Source organism: Jaculus jaculus, chromosome 10 (assembly GCF_020740685.1).
Source record: "Jaculus jaculus isolate mJacJac1 chromosome 10, mJacJac1.mat.Y.cur, whole genome shotgun sequence".
NCBI classification, from domain to species: Eukaryota; Metazoa; Chordata; class Mammalia; order Rodentia; family Dipodidae; genus Jaculus; species Jaculus jaculus.
The window spans coordinates 24,308,259-24,327,602 of record NC_059111.1 but is presented as its reverse complement, the minus strand read 5'-3'; the positions used below and the strand labels follow the sequence as shown (position 1 = coordinate 24,327,602).

Sequence of the window (19,344 nt, the reverse complement as noted above, 5' to 3'; positions counted from 1 at the left end):
GGGTGCACACCTTTAATCCCAGCACTCCAGAGATGGAGGTAGGAGGACTGCTGTGAGGTCAAGGCAGAGGCAGAGCTAAGAGGATTGTTGTGAGTTTGAGGACAGCCTGAGACCACATAGTGATTTCTAGGTCAGCCTGGGCTGTGAAACCCTACCTGGGGGCGGGGGGGAAGGAGTATTTAACACAAAGAATGATAAATATGACCATCCAATTTGCAAGACATAATCATTCTACAGCATAATCTTTACAAAGTATAAAATAAAAGCTGATGATGAATTGAGTGGAGATAAAGCTACAATCTCAGTTTGGCATTTTTCCCTTTCTTCTGAGATGAAATTTTGCTATTTAGCCCAGCCTGACCTTCCACTCACCATTCTGTGTCTGCCTCTTGGTTGGGATTATAGGTATAGCTACTATGCCCATCACAGCTGGGGATTCTGAATACTTCTTTTTAGTAATTGTTAAAACTATAAAAATTAAGAATACAGAGTTATATGTTGTTCAGTAAAATATCCACTAGCTGTATGTGTTTATTTAAAATTTCAAAAGTTAAATTTATAAGGTGAAAATGAATGGTAGCCATTCATGTACTTTTCCCTTTGCAAAGGATTTTCTTATGGACATGTTCTGGAGGTTGAGAAGTTTAGGGACCTACTTGGGGAGGACATAATCGGCTTCAGTGGTGGGGTTCTACAGTAGCTGCAGCAGTGGTGACTTCCTGCTACACAGACAGTAAGCTGCTCGCTGAACAGTTCCGCTGCTCGGCGAGGTAAAGACACAGTAATTTCTAAAGGCTTACATTTGCCATAATGGTTTCTGTTTTCTACAAATGAATTGAGTGACGCAAGGGCCGATCAACAGTGCTCAACCTCACTAGTGATAACTATAATGCAAAAGATGACAAGAGCCACACACTTCTGTACTCCTCTCAGAATGACAAGTCACTGGCAAGGATAGGGAAAATGAGACCTTCCAGCTTTTCTTTTTTTAAGTTTTACTTAATTATTTTCAAGGAGAGAGAGGGAGGAGAGAGGAGACAGGGAGAAAATGGGCATGTTAGGGCCTCTCACCATTCCAAACAAACTCCAGATGCATGTGCCACTTTGTGCAACTGGTTTTACCTCGGTACAGGAAGACTGAACCTGGGTCGTTAGACTTTGCAGGTAAGTGCCTTAACTGCTGAGCCATCTCTCCAGCCCAACTTCTAGTTTTAGATGATGGAAAGTGAAAATTATACAATTATGTCAGAGAACAGTTTGGTGTTTGGTAAAGGCTGAATATGCCATTTGTGATATTATCCATAATTTTTCCTTTTATATATATGACCTTGTGAAACACTTATATAAGTGAAGATGTCTCTTTTTTTCTTTCTTTTAAAACAATTTTTTTAAAGGAAGAGAGAGAAAGAGGCAGATAGAGAGACAATCAGCATGCCAGGACCTTTAGCCACTGCAAAAGAACTCCAGACACACGTGCCACCTTGTGCATCTGGCTTAACTAGGTCCTGGAGAATCAAACCTGGGTCCTTAGGTTTCATAGGCAAGTGCCTTATGGCCCTACAAGATACTTTTTATGTCACTGTTTAAAATAATAAAAAGAAGGAATTTTCCTCATGTAGAAAATGGATAGTGACACAAATTTATAAAACAGAATTCTGGGGGGGGGTCAAATGAATTAACTAAATCTATCCAAATCCAAATAAATCTTGAAAAAATATTAAAACACGTTAAATTGTGTCAAATGAGTAATCAGCAAAATATTATCACGGTATTTGTGTAAATGTTACTGTATGTGCATGTGTGTTTGTATACATGTAGGCATACATGTGTAGGTGCATACTGGTGTCTATGTTGTGGAGGTCAAAGGACAACCTCAGATATAATTCCTGAGGTATGCTGTCAACCCCTTTATAAGACAGGGTCTCTTATTCACCTGGAGCTCACCAATTATGCGAGACTGGCCAGCCAGTCAGCTCCAGGGATCCAACTCCCAAACCCTGGGATTAGAGATACCTACCACCATGCTTGGCATTTCCTCTCTCCCCCTGTCTTTTTTTTTTTTTTAATTTAAGCAGCCTTTTAAAATTAGGTATGGACATATTTTACAAATGCCTAGCATTTATACTTGGGTCTTGGAGATCAAATTCAGGTGCTTATACCTGTGAGCCAAGCACTTTGTCAACTGAGTTATCTCCTCAGCCCCATTTATATAAAGTTCAAGAAATCATAAAAATAGAAACAGAATATATTGTCTAAGGATACACACACACACCAGGCATGGAAATGATGTGCATTAATTCCAACATGGTGATTTAGCATTTGGTTTATGAACAATAAGAAAAAAATTCAAATCTAAGATACCGAAAAATGTTATCAGTTACTCTGTTGGAATATGGGTACCTATAATTCTGTTTTAGTGTATGTTGATATATTTGATAAAATACAGCATTTAAACATTGAAAGAGACAGGTTCGTGTGTGTCTGAGCCAGGTGAGGAGGAAGGGGTCTATGTCGAGGTCTGCTCTAGTTCTGCCTCAGAGTACTGGCAGACAGCAGCTCCGCGCTGCTGGACTGGAATCCTTTCACTTAACTTCACAGCTGGCCAAAATGCCCATGTGGTAGACGAGGGTGCAGGGAGCTTCCCTGTTGGCTTGTATTTGGGAAGGTGAGAACACAAATATGGAAATTATTAAATAGGTTCTGTGTGCTACAGCTGGCTGACAAGAGCAAAGAGTGTCAGTAAGACAACCAAAACTGAACAGAGATGATTTGGGACCACAGGCATCATTAAGCCAATTATAAATGACAGAGATCTGTCTTAAAATACTGTGTTTGTCCATCAGCTTTTTAAAGGTACAAAAGTTATTTGGTTTGGAAGAATAACATTGTTGCCTTTTTCCTGCCACAACATCTTCCTCCTTTAAGAAGGATTTAGCAACTATAATAACATGTGTAAAAATGTTTGTATTTTCTCCTCAAAGGCTTGTTGAGATTACTCTGAAGCATTAGGCTGGACCTTCTGCCTCATCACAGTTGAGGCATGTAGCTAAGTTGTCTGGGTGACAAAAATGTAGGGTTGCGGCATCACAGGACAGCCTGAGGGAGAATGCTGGGACACAGTGACATTTATCAGCCAAGAGGGCTAAGTTCTACCATGACCAAAAGGACATGGAGAAATTGAATGGGATCAAGCAACCGAGAGAAAGGGCAATGAGGGTAAAAGTCAAGTGCTCTAAGATAAATGGTTGTGGACCCCAAGGGCCTGGTGCTCCATGGTCATAAATATCTTGGGAAAAGAGGGGCAGGCAGGCAGATGGAAGGGATAAGTGAACAAAGTAATCAAGGGAAGGAAGACACTGAACGAAACAACTATTCCCAAGAAAGCAGTACAAGGAGCCAGAGGAAATTTATGAACTGTGCAAGAAGCAGATGTAGAGGGGGCATTCTCTTTTTCTCTATTAACCTTCTATAAGTTTCAGAGAGCAACAAATTGCATGGATTTGGGGAGCCAGAGATCAGCACAGACCACAGAAGAGTTGCTGACTGGTGGAACAGGTAACTGATTAACACCAGATGGAACCCTGCTGGGAAATTAAATGTTCTACCTGATTCAAGATTCTCAAGGGGAAAAGAGTTCAGATGCCAAAGTAGGAGTAAATTTCCCTGGAGCAAAGGAGACCTTTGAAGGAAGCAGGGCTGACCTTGAACAGGTGTCAGAAATTGCCACATTTACGTAGTAGAAAGCACACAGATGTTGGCAGTCCAACTAGATGTGAGTTCCAGTCTCGGCTCTCCTCCCTACTTTTTAACTTATTTATTATATAACCTTGGCCAAAGCACTTAACCTCTCTGAGCAATTTCCTCATTTAGTCTAAATTAGAATCCTTATACTAACAGGGCTGCAAAGACTCTATAGTACCTCACATGTAATAAGTGCTCCACAAATTGCAAATTATTGTTATATTAAGTCTGAACTAAATTTATAACCAGAGATAAGCTGAGGGGAATTTCTGATATTCCTTTAATTAGAAAGAGTTGATATCAAGAAAGCCATAAAGGCGACAACACTACTTATCCCAATACAACACATCTAGTATCAAGAACTGCAGCTGAGCACTATGTTGCTTTTCATTAAGGCAATTTTCCTTCTCTAAGGAATATGATGTATTTTCTACCAAAAATTTGTGTGTACCATTGCAAGAACCACTGCCATCTTGTGGGCCCAAAGGCTTAAATTGTTTCAGAATAATTGTTTAAACAAAGAATAAAGTTTTAAGAACTCTAGCCATTTTACCTGATAAGGTCTTGAACTCGACTGTTAAAAGCATCACCTTGAGAGGGTTTGTTTTTCATTTCCTGTGTTGATATTTTTGGTGTAGCTGGCTGGCTGTTTTCATCTGGTCGATTGGCAATCAGGCAGCCAAAAACCACAGAACTGATTTTAAGAAGCCCAGTTGTCAAGCCTTCAAAAATCTGTTTATTTGTATTTCTTCCCAAAATAGCATTATTTTCATCTGGAACATAAACCTAAAAGAAAAAACAGGAGTGTGCTTCAATAAAACCACCCAAAATGGACAGAGATGATTTGGGACATTTCTAGAATCATAAATAATTTTGAAGTTCCATCAGGGACTGTCTGTGTTCAAGAATGTTGGTTCTGAGGTCAGATGGCTAGATCAAATCTCAGCTTTGTCTTTACTGGCCAGTGACCCGGGCAGGTTATTGTGTTTTCTCATCTATAAAACAAAGACAGTAATAACACCTACACTATAGGTTGCTAGGGTTAATGGAGCTAATGGACACAAAACACCACATGTCTAGACACAGAGCTAGTACTAAACAAAGTATATTAAATTTTGTGTTCACTAAGAAAAAAGAAATTAACAAACGTAACGTTGTTTCTTATTAGATGGAGTTGTTAAGATACTTAATCTAGGGATGGAGAGACAGCGCAGTAGTTAAGTATGTCCCTGAATAAGCACGAAGGCCTGAGAGTCCAAGGTTGAATCTCCAGAACCCATATAAGCTGCAGGACATGGGTACACACATCCACACTCTAGTTCCGTATGGGACAGAAGACTGGAGAATCACTGGCACTCTATGCATTCAGCTCTGGAATCAGTAAGAGGCTCTGTCATAAATAAAAGTATGCAGATAAGTGATGGAGGGGGGACATCTGTTGTTCTCCTCCAACCATCACAGGTGAACGCACAGGAACCACACCAGCATGTACACAGGTACATACACCCACACACCACACAATACAATGCACACACACAAAATACCTAATCTAGGGCTGGAGGGATGGCTTAGAGGTCAAGGTGCTTGCCTGGGAAGCCTAAGGACCGTGTTTGACTCTCCAGATCCCAGTAAGTCAGATGCACAAGGCGAGGCAAGCTCAAGGTTGTACATATGCACAGGATGGCATATGCACCTGAAGTTCAATTGCAGTGGCTGGAGGCCCTGACATGCCACATTCTCTTTCTCTCTCTCAGTCTGTCTCATAAAAATATCTAATCTAAATTTCTCTATTAGGATGAAATTTGAATTTATTAGACTGACAAAAAGTTCTCCTAGCAAACAGGATTATGATCTGCTCTTTGTGTATAATGAATGTGCAAGCATGTCCAACTTTCAGCCCATGGACCATGTGTATCCCAAGACAGCTATGAATTCAGGCCAATACATGCTTAGTAACATCATGTCACAATATCAGAAAGCTGGACATCCCTTTAAAGGACATGGTTGTTAAGAGTTGGGCTCAGGGCCAAAACCGAGGCTTGAGCTCTGCTCTGCAGCTCTACAATTTGAGACAAGTTCTTTGGTTTCTGTAACAATTCCAACTCCTAGAACAACTCTGAAGAATAAAGAAGAAGAATGGGAATAAATTTGGTGAACTGTTAACACTCCACAAATGCACTTACTTCATGGGAACCAGATCTTGCATCATTTTATCAGATAGGAGGAATAAAAAGTCACTTATATACAAAAGGGGGCTCTTTATAAACACAAGCAACCAATTGGCCAGAAACAGTCATAGACTTCAACCACTCACAAGGGAGCTGGAAAATGTCATCCTATTATGTATTTGGAAAAAGAAGAAGAAAACATCTGGCAAACAGCACTACTGACTACAAAGTAATATTCATTGTTATTTTCCATGGTGGCAGTACCAATATTTACAGACAAATTATTTAATACATGATGATTATTAAAGTTACTTTCTTGTCCAAATTTTACTTGGTTTTATCTAGGTAGGTCTCACTCTTGCCCAGGCTTACCTGGAACTCACTCTATAGTCTCAGGATGCCCTAAGCTCATGGTGATCCTCCTATCTCAGCCTCCTAAGTGCTGGGATTAAAGGCATGTGCTAACACACCTGGCTTGTCCAAATTTTTGGATACACTGATACTTTTTAAAAATATATTTTGTAACTGGGTATGGTGGTGCACACCTTTAATCCCAGCAGTTGGGAGGCAGAGGTAAAGAGGATCGCCATGACTTCAAGGCCTCCCTGAGACTACAGAGTGAATTCCAGGTGAGCCTGGGCTAGAGTGAGACCCTACCTTGGAAAAAATATATTATTTATTTATGTATTATCTGGGGGGGGGGGAGGGAAGGTGAAAGGGTGAGGGAAGGAAGGTGAATGGGCATGTCAAGGCCTCTAGCCACTGCAAGCAAACTCCAGATGCCTGTGCCAGCTTGTACATCTGGCTTACATGGATTCTGGGGAATCAAACTTGGGTCCCTAGGCTTCACATGTAAGTGTCTTAACTGCTAAGCCATCTCTCCAGCCCCAGTGATAACTTTTCCCCCTAAAGGTTCTATTTTCTATTTATGAACAGTTAATTCAAAATTTTCTGGTTAAAATGAAATTTTAAGTTCAACCACATTAGGAACTGTTATTTCCTTTCCTTCTTTAGTGGAGATGTTTTCCTGATACTTTCTGCTCTAATCCTTCTGTTCTCATCAGCACAGGCTGCTCTCCAGGCCAACTACACAGTTCTTCTTGCGCCCTGTATGTTTGTCCTATAAATTCCTTTCCTCTCTCTCCTGGGATAGATGGTCTAATAGCATGTCTTCTATTTCTTCCCATTTTATTCTCATCTTATTGTAGATCAGTCCAGCAATTTTCAGAGAACGAGGGCATGGAAAGAAACTCATTGAGATCTTGTGTATTCTCTCATACTGACAGCTTGGCTGATACAAAATTCTTGACTGGAACTCGTATCATGTCAGTTTTGAAGGATGGCTCCACTGTTTTCTACTTCAAGCACTGCTGTTGACAGAACCATTCTAATTTCTAATTTTTTATGAGAAAGATTGCAAGACAGACACAGAGAGAGAAAGAACTGGCATACCAGAGCCTCCAGCCACTGTAATCAAACTCCAGACACGTGCACCACCTTGTGTGCATGTGCAACCTTGTGCATGTTGTCACCTTGTGCATCCGGCTTATTTGGGACCTGGGGAGTTGAACATGGGTCCTTAGGCTTTGCAGGCAAGTGCCTTAACTGCTAAGCCATCTCTGAAGCCCAATTTTTTTTAACTTTTTTAAAATGGCTTTCAGTGATGAGGGGAATGTGGATACTCGCACTGTGAAGGACGTGGGTCTCTGTGGATGTCTTCAGCTCCTCTAATAAAATGGTTTGAGTTAAAAAAAAAAAAACAAAAACGACTGCATTTCTGTGGAAACTTAGGAACTTCCTATCCTTGATTTTCTGTGCATTGGAATATATGTCTTCATTTATTGTAGAAAAACTGGATTCTTTAAAGTTAAAGAAATGTGTTTAATTTCTGAGAAAATCTCTTGCATTATTTTCTTGCTAATCTCTTATTCACTTTCTTGGATTTTGGGTCTGGATTGAACCTCTATTACACACACACGCACACCAAACACTGCCTTATTGATTTCTCTACTACTTCAAACCCATGGATTCCATAAGAACTTCACATCTGGCCAAAAGAATAAGATATATAAGTGTTGTTATGGCAATATCAGCTGAAATATACTAATCTCATTACTCAGAGATATTGAATATGATTTTTGAACCAAATGTTACTTTTTCTAACTCAAGAAAGTTAGCTCAGCGATGGAGAGATGGCTTTGTTATTAAGGTGCTTGCCTGAAAAGACTAAGGACCCATGTTAGACTCTCCAGGCCCACGTAAGCCTGATGCACAAGGTGACACATGTGCAAGGCTGCACATGCATCTGGAGTTCGAATGCAGTGGCTGGAGACCCTGGTACACCAAATCATATTCTCTCTCTTGCATGAAAAAAGGCCAAGGCTGGAGAGATAGCTTAGTGGTTAAGGCGTTTGCCTGCAAAGCCAAAGGATCCAGGTTCAATTCTCCAGGACCTACGTTAGCCAGATGCACAAGGGGATGCATGCGTCTGGAGTTTATTTTCAATGGCTGGAGGCCCTGACTTGCCCATTCTCTCTCTCTCTTTCTCTCCCTCTTTCTCTGTCAAATGAATAAATAAATAAAATATACTTTTTTTTAAAAAGGGCAATCTGTTGGTCTTGCCTCAAAAAAAAAAAAAGCTAAAAAAAGAAAGCTCAACATAAGGTAAAGCAGATATATTTTCATATTATTAATACTCTCTTCTTACAGTTGACAGCTTTTGATTTTCTATTTTGTGTATAATTTTATAAACCATCATTTTGCTAGGGCTTCCTAAAGTGAACACAAACCAAACACCTACAACAGTCTAGCCGTCACACAAAGAGTACTCCTGGCCAGTGAGAGGAAGCCTACATTGTGAGGCTTGCTGGAATGAACCCTGGGACTACAGGCCAGGGTATACAGAACACAATGGCCTACTACCTTTTCAACATTACCTCTTATTTTCCACAAGCGTCAATGAATCTCACAGCCTCTTCAATAAACCTGATATATTTTTCAAAAGCATTATGCATTGATTTATTCTGGGCTGTGTTGGGTGGGTATGCATGAGCCATGGTGTGCATATGAAGGTCAGAGGACAACCTCAAGGTGTGAGTCTTCCCCCAGCAGCTTTGAAACAGGGTCTCTCTTGTTGTTTTGTCACTGTTAGCACCAGACTAGCTGGTCTGTGCGCTTCTGGATTCTCTCGGCTCTGCTCCCACTGCTGCAGGTGCCTAGGGGTCAAGGATGGGCATGCTGCTTTGCATCTGACTTTCATGAGTTCTGAGGAGGCACTAAATTGAATTGGTAGGCTTGCAAGCAAGTGCCATCTCCTCAGCCCCAGCCTCACAGTTTTTCATACATTTGTTTTCAGTTTAAATCCCTTTAGTATTGGCCATTTCATTATTATAAGAATGGGATACTTTTCTATGTGGCCTTTGGCAAAGTCATATTTGCATGTGTATGCCTCACTAGGACATCATTTTATTCAATGACTGGAGAAATTCTCTCTCTGTAGAGACTTGTTTACTGGGTGTCAATTTATTTTATAGCACAGTTTTAGAAGAAAGCCCACATTTCATCTAGGAAAGAACATCAAAATTTCCAGAATTAAGACAAGGAGGATTTTAAGACTGTGTGTGTGGTGTGCATATATTGTGTATATGTGTGAGCTCACATTTGCATGTGGAGGACAGAGGTTGACATGTGTGTCTTATTCCATTCTCCACGTTACTTTTTTTTTTTTTGGTTTTTCAAGGTAGGGTCTCACTCTGGCCCAGGCTGGCCTCGAACTCATGGCGATCCTCCTACCTCTGCCTCCCAAGTGCTGGGATTAAAAGGCGTGTGCCACTACACCCAACTTTCCATGTTACTTTTTGAGACATGGTCTCTCACTGAACCCAGAGCTCGCCAACTGGACTAGATGAGCTAGCCAGCAAGCCCCGGGAATCCTCCTTTCTCTGCTTCCTCAGTGCTGGGATTATACTTGTGTGTTTCTGATTGGATGTTTCACGTGGATGCTGGAGACTGTCACTCAGGTCCTTGTGCTTGTGTGGCAAACACTTTATCCACTGAGACATCTACCAGGACCCTCAAAGACTCTCTAGTCTTCAAAAACAAAACAACAAAAACCTTTATCTTCTAGCACCTTCTTTAACTTCAATATTTAAAAGCTTTCATTGTAGAGGTCTTCCTCTTCTTTGGCTAGAGTTATTCCAAAGTTTTTTCCTTTTCTTTTTGTTTTGTTTTTTCGAGATAGGGTCTCACTCTAGCCCAGGCTGACCTGGAATTCACTCTGTAGTCCCAGGCTGGCCTTGAACTCACAGCACTTCTCCAACCTCTGCCTCCCAAGTGCTGGGATTAAAGGTGTACACCACCATGCCTGGTTCCAAGGTACGTTTTTTAAAGCTAGTGTGAATGGGTTGTTTTCCTGATTTCTTTCTCCAGGATGTTAGTTCTTGGTTTACAGAAAAGCTACTGAGGGTTGGGGAGATAAAGCACTTGGTGTTCAAGCCCGAGTGTCTGAATTCAGATTCCTAGACCCTATGTAAAAGCTGGAGGTCATGGCAGACTTCTGCAATTCCAGCATGCTGGCAGTGAGACAAAGGCTGCGACAGAAGAACTTCCTGGAAGTTGTAGATCAGCTAGCCTTGCGAACAGCGAGCACAGCAGTGGAAAAGAAGACAGACTGCATCAAGTGAGGTGGAAGGTATGGACAGCACTCTGAAAGATGTTGTCTAGCCTCTATATACATCAGTGCACCCACACATACACACACGCACAAGCATACATACACAAATCACTAAACAAGCTAGCTGATTCCTGCATGTTAATTTTGTATTCTAGTCCTCTGCTGAAAGTATTTGTTTTAAGAGTTTTCTGGGGGAGTCATGTACATAGTCTCATTGTAGGTTTTTCCCTTCCTCTTGGCTTTTGTAACATATGCAGATATTTCACATTGTTGTAGATATAACCTTAAAATTAAAGTTTTATTTATATATTTATTTTTGCTTTTTTTTTTTTTTTTGAGTTACAGTCTCATTCTGGTCCAGGCTGACCTGGAATCACTATGTAGTGTCAGGGTGGCCTTGAACTCGTGGCAATCCTCCTAACTCTGCCTCCAGAGTGCTGGGATTCAAAGCATGCACTAAGTTTTTTATGTTATCTTTGGGCAAATCAAGGTCCTGAGGAGACAGAAAGTATCAAGAGTACAGTAAGTACTGGTGGAGGCTGTGGAGATGGTTCAGCAGGTAAGAGCACTGGATGGACCTGAGTTTGACTCCCAGCTCCCATGTAAAAAGCTAGGCGTGGGCATACAGACCTGTAACCCCAGTGCTGAGGCAGCAGAGCAGGAGGATCACAGAGCACTCTGCTCTGCCAATCTAACCACAAAAGTGGACTCTGGATTTGGTGAGAGACTGTTTCAGGGAATAAGGTGGAAGAGTGATAGAGGAGAACACCCAATGTCTTCCCCTGGCTTCTGCATGCATGAACAAGCGGCTATGCAAATCTGCTCACACACCTCACTCCCACTCACATAAAAAGAGTAAGTACTGGACGGATCCTCTAGTCCTGCTCTAAAAAGAAATCCAACATTTATGGGTCAAGCCCTGAGCCAGTGTCATTATCACTTTTAAGAGCCAAACTCATACTTTTTTCCTCCCTCTATCGTCCACTGCCAATGTGTTTTGAAGATTTCCAACATTCTTGCTTGCAACACAGAAAGATGCCTTTATTTACCATAAAATTCATCATTTCTATAACATGATTCCATGAAAGAGAAAACGGACACTGGTATAAGTGGAACCAACAGGAAATTGCTTAGCAAATTTGGTCAAGATAATGTACACAGAGTATATAGAAAAAGAGATTGAGAAGTTGGCTCTGTGGTTAAAGTACCTGCTTGCAAAGCCTCTGGCCTGGGTTCAACTCCCTAGCAACCCATGTAAATCCAGACAGGCATTCATTTGCAGTGACAACAGATCCTGGCATGTGCACGGGAATATGTGTGTGTACACACACACAAAAGCAAATTAATAAATATGTATTTTTAAAAATAGTACACAAAAGGGCTGGAGAGATTGCTTAGTGGTTAAGCGCTTGCCTGTGAAGCCTAAGGATCCTGGTTCGAGGCTTGATTCCCCAGGACCCACGTTAGCCAGATGTACAAGGGGATGCACACATCTGTAGTTCATTTGCAGTGGCTGGAGGCCCTGGCGTGCCTATTCTCTCTCCCTCTTATCTACCTCTTTTTCTCTCTGCCTGTCACTCTCAAATAAATAAATAAAAATTAAAAAAAAAATAGTATACAGAAAAGAAGGCAAAAACTGGAGAAATGCTCCAGTAGCAAGACAGGTTGTTTTATTGACATCATTTCATTTGCTATACCCAGACAAGTAATAGTCATTCTGCCATTGATATTCTATAAACTATCTATGCCCATGTTATGCATAAAAATGGAATTGAAGAAAGATGGGGATTACCTTTATTATTTATTTACTTGAATTAAAAATATAAAAAGAAATGGTCTGGATAATTATGACCTCACAGTGCCTGACACTACCTACACAAGACTATCATAATAGGAAGAAAAGATCATGACATCAAAATAAAGGACTGAAGCCAGGCATGGTGGTACACGCCTTTAATCCCAGCACTCGGGAGGCAGAGGTAGGATCACCATGAGTTCAAGGCCTCCCTGAGACTACATAGTGAATTCCAGGTCAGCCTGGACCAGAGTGAGACCCTACCTCAAAAAACAAACAAACAAAGCCAAAAATAAAAGATTGACTGAGAGGGGGAGGGGATATGATAGAGAGTGGAGTTTCAAAGGGGAAAGTGGGGGTAGGGAGGGATTACCATGGGATATTGTTTACAATTATGGAATTTGTCAATAAAAACATTAAAATTTAAAAATATAAAAAGAAAATTATGTAGGAATAACTCATGGTGTTTCAGCATGTTTAAAGAAATTTTCTTCTTGTCTCACAACCAATGCTGTGGCATTACTAAGGAAGATATTATAAGACACGGAACTGCCTTCTCTAGCAGCGTCAGACCCCCGCAGTCCCTCATGCTCCTGCAGGATGCGTGCCTGACCACTGAGCAGTATCTCCAGCCCCACACCTTTTCTAATGTGCTTATATGGTTGAGTATTTATGTTTTTACAGACAAAATCCTACCAAAATCAAATGTTGGCAAATGACAGTGTATGCCTTAGTGGTCATAATATGTGGAAAACTCTTAATATTGAATATTATTCTCCTATGCTCCCATTCCATGGCTACTAACCTGCAAACTAAAATGCCCAATCTTTACAATGGCCAGTGAAGCTTTTCCTAAACACTATGATCAGTACCTTCCTGAGTTCATGAACCACATATGGTTAGTCTGCCTGTCTCGTGTTCTTAAAAAAAATTTTTTTTTTTGAGGTAGGGTCTCACTTTAGCTCAGGCAGATCTACCTATTCTCAGGGTGGCTTCAAACTCACAGTTATTATACCTCTGCCTCCTGAGTGCTGGGATTAAAGGCATGTGCCACCATACCTAGTCCATCTCTTGTTTTTCTGTGTGTGTTTTTTAAAAATATTTTTATTTATTTGCAAGCACAGAGAGATAGAGGAGAGACAGAGCGAACGGGTGCACCAGGGCCTCCAGCCACTGCAAATGAACTCCATGCATGCACCACTTTGTGCATCTGGCTTTATGTGGGCACTGAGGAGTCAAACTCAGGTCATTAGGCTTTGCAGGCAAGCACCTTAACCACTGAGCCATCTCTCTGGTCCTATCTTTTGTTTTTGCTTTATTCCCTTTGCCTGGAATTCTTTCCCAGGCACCCTCATAACTCATGCCCCGACTTCCTCTAGACCTTTATTCAGATATCATCTGATCTATAAACTTTGCCAGACTATTTTATTTGAAGTGACAGTGCTCTCTTCTAAGTCTATCCTCTCTCCTCCTGCTTACTCAACTTATTTCTCTAGTTTAATAGTCACTTACTGACCTAGTACAAATTTATCTCTCTCCTCTAATCAGAATGTAAGTTCACTGCTGTATTCCCAGTGCCTAAAACAACAATGGACATAGGTGCAATAAATACTGGTTAAATGTATTTAGATATCAGTATTCACTCAAAACAAATTGCCCAGGGGTGCAGAGTTGGCTCAGTGGTTAAAGGTGCTTTGCTTGCAAAGCTCTCTAGCTCCAGATTTGTTTCTCCAGGATGCACATAAAGCCAGATGTACAACATGGCACATGTGTCTGGAGTTTGCTTGCAGCAGCAAGAGTCCCTGAGACTGGGCTGGAGAGATGGCTTAGCAGTTAAGCACTTGCCTGTGAAGCCTAAGGACCTTGGTTCGAGGCTCAATTCCCCAGGACCCACGTAAGCCAGATGTACAAGGTGGCACATGCATCTGGAGTTCGTTAGCAGTGGCTGGAAGTCCTGGTGAACCCATTCTCTCTCTATCTATCTGCCTCTTTCTCTCTCTGTAACTCTCAAATAAATAAATAAAAATTTAAAAAAAAATTTAAAAAAAAACATTGAAAAAAGAGTTTCTGACACATCCACACTCTGTTGCTGTGTTGTTTCTCTCTCATATAAATAAATTTAAAAGATTCACCCAACTAATGAGTGTTACATTCAGAAGGTCCTAGTTAAAAATAAAATCAGCTAAATATGCCCATATCTAATAAAAATAAATTAAAAAAAATAAATCAGCACTTAAAAAATGTCTACTGGTCACTCAGAGTAAATTGGTAAAATGAGTAAAAGGAATTTTTGTATATTAACTCCTTCTGCACCCAGCATCCTACTTTCTTCGCCTCATATTCCTCTTTTAATAGCTAACAGTCTATGGGAAGCAACCTCTATGCTCCTCAACCTTCCGCTATAAGTCACATGTGCATTTTGGTTTCCAAATCAAATGTTCTGTTTTTTTTGTTTTGTTTTGTTTTGTTTTAAGGCAAGCCCAACAGACTGGTCTCTTTTTTCTTATGCGAGAGTGATAGAGATAGAGAGATTTGGCATGCTAGGCCTCCAGCCATTGTAACTGAACTCCAGATGCATGCACCACCTAGTACGCATGTGTCACCTTGTGTCCAGACTACGTGGGATCTGGGGAGTCAAACATGGGTCTTTAGGATTTGCAAGCAAGCACCTCAACTGCTAAGCTATCTCTCCATGCCCCAACTGTTCTTTACTGTAATATTTACTACTCCACATTTTAAAAATATTTATTTGAGATTATATGTGTATATACATACATACATACCTATATATGCGTATTTATATATTATATTGTGGCAGTCCGGTTCGCATTGCTGGTAGAAATCACCCAACCAAGAGGAGCTTCTGGGAAAAAGAGATTTATTTTGGCTTACAGGCTCGAGGGGAAGCTCCACAATGGCAGGGAAAAACGATGGCATGAGCAGAGGGTGGACATCACCCCCTGGCCAACATAAGGTGGACCACAGCAACAGGAGGGTGTGCCAAACACTGGCATGGGGAAACTGGCTATAAAGCCCATAAGCCTGCCCCCAACAATGCACTCCCTCCAGGAGGTGTTAATTCCCAAATCTCCATCAGCTGGGAACCTAGCATTCAGAGCACCTAAGTTTATGGGGGACACCTGAATCAAACCACCACATATATACACGTGTGTGTGTGTGTGTGTGTGTAGAGAGAGAGAGAGAGAGAGAGAGAAGAATGAATGAATGAATATGAATGGGTGCGCCAGGGCACACGAACTCCAGACACATGTGCCACCTTGTGCGTGTGGCTTACATGGGTACTGGGCAATCAAACCTGGGTCCTTAGGCTTCAGAGGCAAGTGCCTTAACCACTAAGCCATCCCCCCAGCCCCACTCCACATTTTAAATGTCTCTTGTCTAGCTTTCTTACAGAGCTGCAGCTATGATTTGTGCTGCCATTCCACTGCTTAGCATACAGCTGGTGTTCCTGGTTATCAGTCAGTTGAAGGAATGAGCAGGATCTCAAGGAGTTTACAGAGCTGCCCTGGCGTCTTGGAGCCCGGAGGCCTGGCTCCATTGCAGCAGCCCCTCATCTCCAGTTCCTCAGCTGAAATGAGCACATTCTGCTTCAGCTGATTAAGAGTAGGATTTAAAACTAAGACAGTGAGCCAGGGGCCTGTGTCTCATTAAATGCTCACCCAAACCTCTGAAATCTATTATTATACCCACTGTGCCAGTGAGAAGAGAGGCTCGGAAAGATGGAGCCCACTAGACGTCAGTGGGCACGGGGTGAGTGAGTAACAGGGCAGCTGCCCAAGCTCACGCCGACTCCATGTCCGTGACTTACTTTGACATGCTGCGTCTTTTCCAGCTTGAAACTGGACTGATGAGGCTCTAAGGCCTCTTGGAGGTATCGACTTCTCTGATTCAGAAGCCTTTAATCATTATGTTCATGATGTTATCTAAGTAAATTCACGTTCTGGAATATAGGCAAGGACCAAGAAATAATACAAGCCAATGAAAAAGGAGGCCAAAGCACAATAATGATGCCAGCAAGAATAGGTAGGAAAGTCAAGATAACAAACAATAATGGCACTACCACCAAAGGCATTGTCACATAACACGCTGCTAGAGCTGGACTTTGAAGAACTGAGATAAGCAGAACCTTGGTGTAAGAGAGCGCCATGGCCCCTGGCCCCTGGCCCCTGCCTAGCTCATCTTCACAAATAACAGATTCCTTAGCATCAGTACCTCCGACCCTCTGAGGAGGGAGTGGAAACTCAGGTTTTCAACCTGGGCCTCACTGACAGCTCTGGTGGTGGGGAAGGAGGACCTCATTATTAGTGAGTAAGAGTAGGTCGGGGTTCAGGTGGCAGGTTGTTTTCCACTGACATTAGCACATACACATGGCATGTCACTGCTCCCCAAGTGGCCTAGACAAGAAAGACAAAGGTATGTTACCATGGAAAGGTGGCAAATCCCAGTTTCTAACTTGGCTTTTGCTGATAGTGTCCTGGCAAGGAAGAGGAGCCATACTATCTACTTTATAGACTGGAGATAGACTTTTTTCTTTCTTTTCTTTTTGTTCTTTGAGGTAAGGTCTAATTCAAGCTGACCTGGAATTCACTATGTAGTCTAAGGGTGGCCTTAAACTCACAGCAATCCTCCTAGAATGGAGGTTAACATTCTGGAAAGATTCCTTCAGTTTAAAGCAGTAGTTATGTGCAGATTTTAAAATCAGCTGAACTTACATGAAAAAGAAAATGTATTTCATTAACATTTCTACTATATTTGAAATGATAGCATGCTTATCTCACCCATAAAACACACAGCTTACAATAATTTCATGCATTTGTCAAACATATTTTGCATACTATGCCTTAGGCTCTGTTGTAAACTTAGGAAGATGAATTAGTCATTCCATCCAGAATTCACAGATAAGTAGGCTAGCATTAAAATTTCTGCTGGTACAGAAACTCTGGCCTTGTGAGGGCTGGTTCAAGAAGCTCTGTGTATAGGAGGTGGTCCCTGAGTGCTACAAGAAGGGAAGAAGTAAGTATTATGCGGTGGTAGTAGAGTGGTATAGGGAAGAGGGCACAGAGACAGGCTCTTGCAATTAATCCCTAGATGACCTTGAATTTGAAATCCTTCTGCCTCAGCCTCAAGAGGGCTGGGATTACAGGTGTGTGCTACCATGCATGGCAGGAGGTCTGGCTTTTAATATGAAGGTGAAGGGAAGGACAATAAGGAATTTCAATGACTAGTAAAGTTTCCATTTAAAAAAGTGATTCTTGTACACTGCATAGGCTGATATGAAGGGAGTTAAAAGAAAAAGAAGGGAATAAGGCCACTGAATTGCTTTCAATGAAAGAAGGTGGAGGAATATAATATAATTAAATACTGGGGGAAATGGGGAGGCAAAGGAGTGAGTGGGCAATTGTTTTGAAACATTTCTTAGCTTTGTGGTTTTGATGGTAGGGTTGTTTACCAGAGTAAGAAAGCAAAGAGAAAAGGCTGCTTCTGAAGACAGGAGATGCCTCCTTCTGGGCATGCTAACTTTCAGCTACTGAATATGATAAAGACGATGACTTTGGGCCTCTACTGTACAGGCAATAGTTGAAACCTGATGAAACTGTCCATAAAGATTAGACATCTTCGTAGGAGGGGGAGGGGGTGCAATTCAAAACAGAATCCTGTAAAGCATCAATATTTGCAAAATGGCCCATTGGCAGGAAAGTCCAGAGATTTTTCCAAATCCAAAAGACTTCCAACCTGGCAGTTACTGGTTATCTCTGTGAAAGCACTTTGTGTGGAGTAGCAGGAGAACAATAATGAACTCAGACAGGTCTTAAAGGTGCCTGGTTGTGATAGGATGGGGTGGTAAGTATGACCAGAAGTTAGTAATCTTTACTTTTCTTAGAACACCTTTTGTATTAACACCCATGTCTTTTCTATTAGACCAGAAATTGGCAAACCTTTTGTGTAAAGGAGCAGACTGTCTATATTTGATGCTTTGTAGACCATGTAGCCTCTGTCACAACTATCAACTCTACTGCTGTAGACAGAAAGCAGTCATATGTAAACACATGATGTATTTCAGTACACCTTCATTTACAAAGAGGTTGTGGTTTGCTCTGTGGGCCCTCCTTTAGTAGACCCCATGCTAAGTATAAGCTTCTTGAGGGCAAGTTCTATACTGGATTGTCCCTGCATTGTATGGTCTATTCTTGCCTGAAGAAGGAACCAAAATTGAATACATTGAATAAAGTATATTCACTTAAAATATGAGGAAAGAAAATCAGGAGCCCTTCTCTGATCCTATATACAGTTAGGAACGTAGCACTCTTGTTACCTGAAAGAGCATTAAGCACATGAGGATGGTCCAGTCCTGCCTCAGCTGCCTAGCTTTCTCCCTTCACTAATTCATGTCTTTACAGCATTGTCTTTTAGAAAGAGGATTTGTCCCTTCTAAAACTCAACAACAGTTTACTATGAAATACACTGTTCACATAGATCCACCAACTGATAACATCTTTCCAATTTTGCAAAGCTCATTAAAATCTTTTAGTGTTAAGTATTATACCATTGTACAGATATACCCCGATTTGTGCATAAATTGACCACTTGATGAACACATGTGCTACTTAGTGTTTCAGATATTTACAAATAAGAGTGATAAGATAATTCCTCTACAAGTCTTTTCATGGAGAAATCTTTTGGTTTTTCATGGGTCAACACTGAGGAGTGGGATTGCTGGAATGTAATCATGCAAGCGTACATTAGGGATTTGTTAAACTATGTTGTCAAGGTCCAAGAGAAAGTGGGTCATCTTTCAGGGAACATGTGCACTAACAGGCATGTCGTGTGCTAAGACTTTCATTTGCCGTAGTCAGAGGCGTTAATGAGACCCAGTATTGCTGCATTGCTCTCTCTAAACAGAGTGCTTTCCCAGGTGAGAAAGAACTGAGCTAGAGCAGAGGCCAGCC

The 19,344-nt window shown here is 41.4% G+C and overlaps 1 protein-coding gene across 2 annotated transcripts in view; it reads right to left on the bottom strand.

Moving 5' to 3' along the window:
• The window catches only part of Scaper (S-phase cyclin A associated protein in the ER), a 424,329-nt gene that overhangs the window by 71,482 nt on the left and 333,503 nt on the right, over positions 1-19,344 (bottom strand). For both annotated transcript variants that reach the window (XM_004660424.2, XM_004660425.2), the window contains exon 26: positions 4,295-4,527. In XM_004660424.2, the coding sequence (XP_004660481.2) occupies positions 4,295-4,527 (233 nt within the window). The remainder of the gene's footprint in view (positions 1-4,294; positions 4,528-19,344) is intronic.